We start from the raw sequence: 7,872 nt of genomic DNA, 5'->3' as shown, positions 1-7,872 counted from the left end.
CACCAGCGAAGCGCCCGCCGCGCCCGCGGCCGCCGCCGCCTGCGCCGCCGCCTGCGCCTGCGCCGCCTGCACCGCAGCGGCCGCGGCGCGCAGCGCGCCGGGCTGCATGGCGCCGCCCCCGAACGTGGCGAGGCTGAGGAGGCGGTCGTCCGGCGCCGCCGCCGGCGTAAGCAGCTCCGCGATGAGCGACGACACGCCGGGGATGTCGAGCGCCGCGGCGGTGGTCAGGTGGCGGCGCTGCATCTGCGCGAGGACCGCCTCGCCCGCCACCTCGCGGATGATGCCTTGTTTGATTTGGGGTGGTGGGGGGGGGGGTGGCAGGACATGCATTTTGAAATGAGGGAGCCAGGGCAAGGAAGGGCTGGGCGCTGGCTCCGCCGGTTGGTTTGGAGCTGCCCTGCGCGGCGGCCGCCCGTACGTTGGTGCGCCGCAGCCAGCTGCCGCCCCCCTTGCGCCCCGACAGGGCCACGCGTCCGTCGCGGCCGCGGGGCCTGCGCCCGGGGCGGCCCCCTCACCCTGCTGTTCCCGCAGCATGGTGCGCAGGAAACCGTTCTCCTTCTGCAGCGCCGCAAGCTGGCTGCGCTGCCGCTTGAGCTGCGGGTCAGGGTTGGGGGAAGAGAAGGGAGGCGAGGGCCACCGAGTTGAGGACCGCCCAGCGCAGCGCCCTGGGCCGCTTGCTCGTCGCGCGCGGGCGTGGCCTTGCAGCGTGCCGCGCGGCTTGTGGCGCGTGGCCGCGACGGTTTGCACGTGCAAAGAGGCCAGGCCCCGCGCACCTGGTCATCCAAGTGGACTTGGCGGGCTTTCAGGTCCTCCATCTAGGGCGCGGGCGCGTCGGGCGTTGAGGGAGGACGGGGTCAGCGCACAGGGGTCGGCGCACTGGGGCGGGCGCAAGGGGTCGGCGCAGCGCCGCGAAATGGTGCCAACGCCGGGGCAAGCGGGGGCGGCTGGCCGACTGCGGCTCTCCCCGCCTGGGCGCATGCGGCTCAGGGCGAGCAAGAGCGGGGACGTGCTGCGGAAAGCACGCCGCGCGCGCGCGCAGGGAGGAGTGCGGAGCAGCACGCGCGGGCGCCAGGGCGTCGGGCGCCGCACCGTGGCCTTCTGGCGAGCGCGGAAGCGCTGCTGCGCCAGCCGGTTCTTCTCTTTGAAGCGGTCGAGCTTCGAGCGCATCTGCGGGGGCACCGGAGGCGAGCGAGGACGCACCTAGAGTCAGCCTCGGTCGGCGCGCGGCCGACGCACGCGACCTGGTGCACCTGCCCTTCGGCACGCCCACAGATCGCAGGCCTGCGCGCCAGCGCGACTCGCTGCTGCACACAAAGGGCGTGCAGTGTGCAGTGTAGCGTACAGTGTGCAGTGTGCAGTGTGCAGCGTGGGACGCACCCGCACCTGCTCCACATGCTCGCCCTTGCCCGAGCCCCCGCGGCGGCCGGAGCGCCCGGGGGGCGCGCCGCTGCTGGTGCCCTCGGGGTCGGGCGACGCGCCGCTGCTGCCGTCGTCCATAGGCGCGTAGTCCGCGTCCGAGGCGCGGCGCTGCCTGCGAGAGGGGTGGGGCGCGCGGGTCGACGGGGCTGCTGTGAGGCGCGGGCCCGCGCGGGGGCGTGACAGCATGCGGCGGGATGACCCCCAGTGAGTCGTGCGTCGCACCCAGCAATGGTGGCGGCCGCGACCGCTGTGACTCATCGGTCGAAATCGCAGGAGGCCCGCGGATAATGACAGAGGCATTGACACCTGGCGTGCCTGGAAAAAGGCGCCGGGCTGCGGTGTGCCCCGGCGGGGCCTCACCTGCTGTCTCCTGCCGCGCCGCCTGCGCCGTGCGCCAGGAGCGCGGCCTGCATCAGCTCCTCCGCTCCCATCGACAGCTGCTGCTGCTGTTGCTGCTGCTCCTGCAGCTGCGCCAGCATAAGCAGCTGCTCTGCGAGGTTGCTGCCTCCGTTCACCGCGAGCAGCGGCTGCAGCGCGCCCGCCGCTGCGGGCACAGGGGCGGGCTGTGTCATGACGACGCCGCCCGACGAGCTCGGAGGCAACAGCGCGGCCGCCAGGGCCGCTGCCAAGCGTTGTTCCGCGGTGCTAGGGTCGGCTCCAGGGTCCACGGGCATCCCAGGGATCGCTGCCTGACCTGCTGCAGCCGATGACCCGGCCTGTCCTGCCTGACCCGCAGTGCGAAGGAGATCGAGAATGGCCTCCATCTTTTCGCCAAGCCCAGCGGTCGATCACCCCTCTACCGGTAGTCTGGGCGTGGCACCGTGGATGGAGGGGCCAACTCGCTGAGCGCCTCAAACAACGCCCGTCGTGCTCACTGCCTAACAATAAGGACACTTGACTGGTGCTATGCAACGTGACACACAGGTCTTTGACGCGATTAGGTGAGCATGAGCGGATCTGTCACTATATGTAAGAACACGGCTGTGGCTCTAATGGGAGTCTGGCACACGCAATCATCGACTTACATGGCCCTGCTCAGGGTCGCCGCCAGCAGAAGCGCCTGTAATGTTGCAGCAAGTTGGACATCATCCACCTGGCGCCCACCCGCCCAGCGCTTCGCCAGATTCTCGCGCCAGCAGCGCCGCCGACTCGGCTGCAATCACCACGGCCTCTGCTTTCACCACTGCACGGTGCAACGCGACCGGGGGAACGCGCGCGCAGGCCGCGCACGCGGCCAGCAGAGCCGCGTAGTCCGGGTGCGCGCGCCCGAGGCTGCTGGCGGCAGCAAATGCGCCCGGCGGCGCGCCAGCCCCGCCAGCGCGCTCGCCCTCTGGCGCCGCCCCCGCCGCCGGCGACGCCAGGCCGCCGCCGTCCTCCATCCCTGCGCCTGCACCCGGGTCCCCCTCTCGCCGCCGAGCGGCGCGGCGGCCCCTGTCCCCATCTTCGCCCTCGTCCTCTTCATGCTCCTCTTCGCCCTCCTCGCCCTCCTCCGCCGCATCCTCCCAAAGCCCAAGGAACAGCTGCCGGAACTCCGACAGGCCCCCCTCCCCATCCCCGCCGCCGCCGCCCGCCAGCGCCGGGCCGCCCGCCGCCGCGCCGCCGGCCCCCGCCCTGCGGCCCGTGCCGGCGCCCGGCCGTTGCGCGAACATGACCCGCAGGCAGAGCCGCAGGTACGCATCAGCATCGGCGCCCTCCAGGGCGCCTGCCTGATGGGTTGGGGTGTGCACAGCTAGTCTCGTCAGCGTGGCGGCCGCATGGCCCGGGGCAGCCCTGCCGAGCGCTCGCATCAGGCTTGAGCACAACAGCACTGCGCAGGCGCGAGGGGCACACCCTCCCAAGGACGCATCGAGCCAGCCAAAGTCCCCCAGACGAGCGGTGATAGCTCCCAGTTCCGCGCAGGGTACGCCCCACGCACCTGAGCAGGCGACCCCGGGATGCCCCCCCTGGCCAGCTCCATCCGCCGTAGCGCCGCCGCCGCCCAGTGCGTCCACGACGGCGGCGGCGGCGGCGCGCCGGGCAGCGCAGACGTGGCCGCACACGCCCCTGGTGACCCCTCTGCGGGCCAATTTCCGCTTCCTCGGCTTCCGCTGGTGGCTCCGATCCCGTACATGACTTTGGCAGCCACCAGCAACCACGCCATCACTGCCGCGTACGGGCTCGCGGCGTCCGCCGCCCGCTCCCCGCCGGCCCCCGCCTTCAGCCGGCCGCGCGGCAGCTCGAGCGCCGCCCGGCCGACCAGGTGCACCCGCAGCAGCTGCTGCGCGCAGCCGCAAACGGCGGGCGGCACGCCCAGCTCCAGCGCCGCGCGCCGCAGCAGCGCCTCGCCGTTGACCGGCGGCAGCTGCAGGCCGAGCGCGGACGCGAGCGCGCGCGCGTGGGACGCGAGGCGCGAGGGAGTGTCCCAAATCTGCGGCGTCACGCACAACGCCGGCAGCGGCGCGAGCGCCACAGCGGACCCCCCTGCCGACTTGTTGGCCGCGCCTGCGGCCGCCGTTCCCGCATCAGCCGCGAAGGCCGGGAGCTCGAAAAACGGCAGCTGCCCGACCGCCGCCCAAGCAATGATGTCAGCGGGCGTCACCGCCTCGCGCATCAGGTGGCATGCCAAGAAGGCGACACGCAGGGTCGCCTGCGGCGACAAGTGGCGCCACAGGGCGGCGCGCAGCCGCATCGGCCGGGCGGCCTGAGCCGAGGCGGCCGCTGTCATTGCGTCGTTTGTGGCAGCTGATGTGCTGCCGTGCTGGCGGCCGGCCGCTGGGGTCGCTCCCGCGCCGCCGCCGCCGCCGCCGCCGCCGTCGCTATCGCCCCCACCGGCGGCGTCTGGCCCGGGGCGCTTTGGGCTGCATTGGTGGGATGTGCAATGACAGTGAATAAGCCGGCATTGAGGCTGCTGCCTGCCTCATCAAGGGCATCACCTAGCTAAAAAAACTCTGCTCAAGACGTGCCTAACTGGGCTCCAACCCGCCGCGCAACTGCCCGAAGGCGCCCCTTCGGCTGCCACCCCCACCCCTCACCGGCGGAAGTAATCAGGCTCCAGGATGCCTGTCCTGGGCAGCAGCGCCAGCCACACCTGCCGCATCACCGACTCGACCTGTGGGTTGACGCCATGGCGTTCCACCAGCACCCGCGCCTGCGCCTGCGCTCGCAGCACGCCACGCGCGGCGCGGGGCTCCTCGTCAGGCGGCGCTCCTCTCTGGGCGGCCAAGCAAGCAGGCGGCAGCGTGTCAGGGACGCACCTGCCCCTTTCCCTTTGACTCCCCAAGGCTCTCAGACCCCGCACGAGCCGCTGGCCGCGCGCATCGCGGCGGGCAAGCCAGGGTGTCCCGCCCATCGCCGCCATCGCGTCGTCACCTGCAGCAGGCGCTGCAGCGCGAAGCAGTACGAGAGCGCCGCGGCCCGCAGGTCCTCCTTCGCGCGGCGCTCCTGGATTTCCACGTTGGCGGTCGCCGCCACGGTGGCCTGCGTGGTGGTCGCCTGCAGGGGGCGTGCAGGGCATGATGGAGGGGGTGGGGGTCTTGCTGGAGACGCTGCTTGACAGGGGCAGTACACAGGATGCATGTGGTATGCGAGTGACCGGGTGGCCTGCAGAACGGCTCGTGGGGCCAAGGCGGCAAGGGGCTGCGTGCCGATCGGCGGGCCGTGACTGCGCCAGGAAGCAGCCGCTGGAAAGCGGCGCCCGCGGCAGGGGTGCCGCGTGATCGGCCTACGGTGCCGGACGGGCGGCCGGCGTCGCACCTTGATCCTCTTCTTTGCCTTGCCATCGTCTATGCCCTGCTGATACTCCTGCTCCTCTATCGCTCCCTGCATCAGCAAATGGTGATGGCGGGCCGAGCCGTCGGGGGCTGCCCTGCTGCCAGCTGCGCGGCGAGTGACGAGCTTAGGGGCACCGCCCCCGCGCGGGGCGGCTCGGTGCGTCCTACCTGGGCTTGCGTGCCGCAGGCGTCGCAGACCAGTACGCCGTCCCTGTTGGACAGCTCGGTGCTGTAGCACACATAGCAGAAGTTTGCCGCCATGTTTGGCGCGAGCTCCGGCTTGTGCAGCTGCGGCGGCGTGGCGAACAGCACAAATCACCGCAGCGCTGCGGGGTTTCTCTCCAGCTTTCACGTAGATTTCCTTGCTCTTAAGTAGCCAACCCAGTAACACATATATACCACAGACCTCGCAAGGCGATCAGTGTTGTTTGATCTGATTTACCACCCTGTTTCGTACTTCAACCTTAACAATAGTGACAATTTGGCATCACTAATTGTTCGCGCCTATCACGTGGCCCGCCTGGTATAAAACGCCTGGTCCTGGGCGGCAATCACTGGCGGGAGCAAAGCATCTGCTGCGTGCGCTTCGTTGCGGTGGCCACTGTGCGGCAGCGAGCTGAAGTCATGGCAGACAACGCAGCAGCATCCGACGAAAAAATATCGCGGCAAGCCGAAGACAGTGAGTCACTGTGCCCGACGCCCAGTGGCCTGCGCTCCCGCTGCACACGTTTTCGGCCAGAGGCACACTCCAGCCGTCTGCCGGGCGGCGCTGCGCCTGACCCCCGCTTCCTTGTCAAGTCCTTCTCAGCCAGGCACCTCTTCGTCGCCAACCAGCAGCTCCACGCTTCCTTCCCCTCTTGACCCCGGCTGCCACGGCCTTCCCACCTCCTGTGCTGCTTGGTTCCCCAGAGCTCACCCACAAGCTCGCCATGGTGGCACAGGACAAGTGCAAGGACGCCATAGCCGCATACAACGAATGCTGCAAGGGCCGCAGCGTCTCCATGGTGTGGGCGTGCAGGGGCATGTACAAGGCGTCCGACGCCTGCATCCAGAAGTAGTGAGCACACCCCGCCCGCCGCGCCTCCCCCCCCCAGGCTGAGCAGCTGCTGACTTGAGCAGCGGGGTTTGATGCTGTCACCGTCTCACCAGGGTGACGGGATCGGCAGCGCATCTGTTAAGCCTCTGGCACATGCTTGCGGGCTTTTGAAAGCCACGCACGCGCGTGCTGCTCGCAGCCCTGGCTTGCCAAGGCGGGGCCCAGCCTCACCCGTGTGGGTAGACCCCAATGCTCCGAATTGGTTTTGACGGCGCCGCGCCCACCCACGCCCACCGACCTCTCTGCCCTCCCAGTGTCAACGACGAAAACGTGGCCGTCATGCGGAGGCGCTGGATAGCCGCGGGCAAGCCGCAGCGGCCGGACTGGCGGGCGCTCATGGACGGGCTCATTGATGACTGATGGCACGCATGACTAACGGCCTGTTGACGGTTGAGAGTCTCCTTCTGTATCTGTGCGTTCACAGTCGTCGATTCGCTTTTTGTTTAATTCCGTTGTTTTGCCTGGCCAGAAGAAAGGGTTTGCGCTGCAATTGAGGCGCGGCCCTTGACATGTCGCCACAGCCATCGCCGCAACCAGTCCGGCAAGCTCGACACATTGGTGGGGTTTGAGTGCAATAAAAACAAGTAACGCACGCCAAGCACCGCGTGCCGCTCAGTGCAGCGCGGTAGTGACTACGCTCCAGCCACCAGAGGGGTGGGGAGCAGCCCGCAGCTCCGGCAGGCGGGAAGGAAAAGGGGAAGCAAGCAGGCAGATTTGAAATCAAGAAAAACGGCGATTACTACACAAGAAGGAAGCCCAGCCTGCCGGTCACGCCGCACGCGCCGTCACCGCGCGCCGAGCGCCGGCAGCCCGAGCGCGCCCCTCAGCGCAGCCGCGTCCCTGGGCCCCGACGCGAGCCCCCGCCGCACGCGCTCCCGCACGTCCTTCAGCACAGAGTTGAACTCCATGTAGGTCGCGCGCCGCTCCAGCCAGACGCGGTCAAGCAGGTCAAACGTTGCGCAGTACACCTCCTCGAACGCCGCGCCGTCCGCGCCCAGCAGCCCCAGGAACCCCCGCCCCGCCGCCGTCGCCGCGACTGCGCCGCCGCCGCTGTCGCCGCCGTCGCCGCCGCCCGGGCCGCCGCCCTGCTGCAGCTGCAGCAGCTCTACGAGCAACCACGTTATGTTGACGCCGGCCGCGCCGAAGGGGTACTCCCAGCTGCTGCGCGCGCCGCGCGTCTTGCCGCGCAGGGCGGCGAACAGGGCCGGCTGCGCCCGTCCGAGGTGGCAGAGGTTGTCCAGCCCGAGGAGCCCCGCGGCGCGGAAGTCCGAGGTTGGGTCGGCGTTCTGCCAGCCCATCTCCTTCCACTGCTCGTCCTTGAGTCCGGGGCAGGGCGTGCCTGAGCGGTGGGGGCGGAGCCAAAGGGGGAGGCAGGGCAGCAGGGCGCTGAGGGCAGGCGGTTGGCCAGCAAGCAGCACAGAGGTGCGGCCCCTCCCTACCTGTTGCAAACGTCCCGTGCAAGGGGAAGCTTGGAGGAAGCTTGGAGGCCCCCGCTTCGCTGCCGAGCTGCGGTGGGGGTGACCGCGACCATCATCGCGAATCAACAGGGGCGTTCTTCATGACGTCCGCGGGTATCAAGATGATCGGCTTCGCGTCCCCCCCCCCCCC

At 69.9% G+C, this 7,872-nt stretch overlaps 2 protein-coding genes across 2 annotated transcripts in view; both read right to left on the bottom strand.

Annotated features, from left to right (window-relative positions):
• Positions 1-224: 224 nt before the first annotated feature.
• Positions 225-5,429, bottom strand: MNEG_8340 (hypothetical protein; the record flags this gene model as incomplete). The annotated part of the gene is made up of 12 exons (XM_014043189.1): positions 225-243; positions 470-594; positions 774-815; positions 1,090-1,167; positions 1,384-1,531; positions 1,780-1,963; positions 2,513-3,125; positions 3,335-4,256; positions 4,431-4,507; positions 4,768-4,890; positions 5,152-5,217; positions 5,337-5,429. 12 exons carry the CDS (start codon positions 5,427-5,429, stop codon positions 225-227), a joined length of 2,490 nt encoding a protein of 829 aa, XP_013898643.1.
• Positions 5,430-7,049: 1,620 nt separating this feature from the next.
• Positions 7,050-7,872, bottom strand: part of MNEG_8339 (ELMO domain-containing protein A) — a gene marked incomplete at both ends in the record, with an annotated part of 1,780 nt that continues 957 nt past the window's right edge. Inside the window, one exon of the mRNA XM_014043188.1 lies at positions 7,050-7,603. Coding sequence (XP_013898642.1) covers positions 7,050-7,603 — 554 coding nt within the window. The remainder of the gene's footprint in view (positions 7,604-7,872) is intronic.

The sequence above is a fragment of the Monoraphidium neglectum genome (genome assembly GCF_000611645.1).
Source record: "Monoraphidium neglectum strain SAG 48.87 unplaced genomic scaffold scaffold01573, whole genome shotgun sequence".
In the NCBI taxonomy this organism is placed as follows: Eukaryota; Viridiplantae; Chlorophyta; class Chlorophyceae; order Sphaeropleales; family Selenastraceae; genus Monoraphidium; species Monoraphidium neglectum.
The sequence above is the reverse complement of the archived record's forward strand: the minus strand, read 5'-3'. Positions and strand labels throughout refer to the sequence as shown.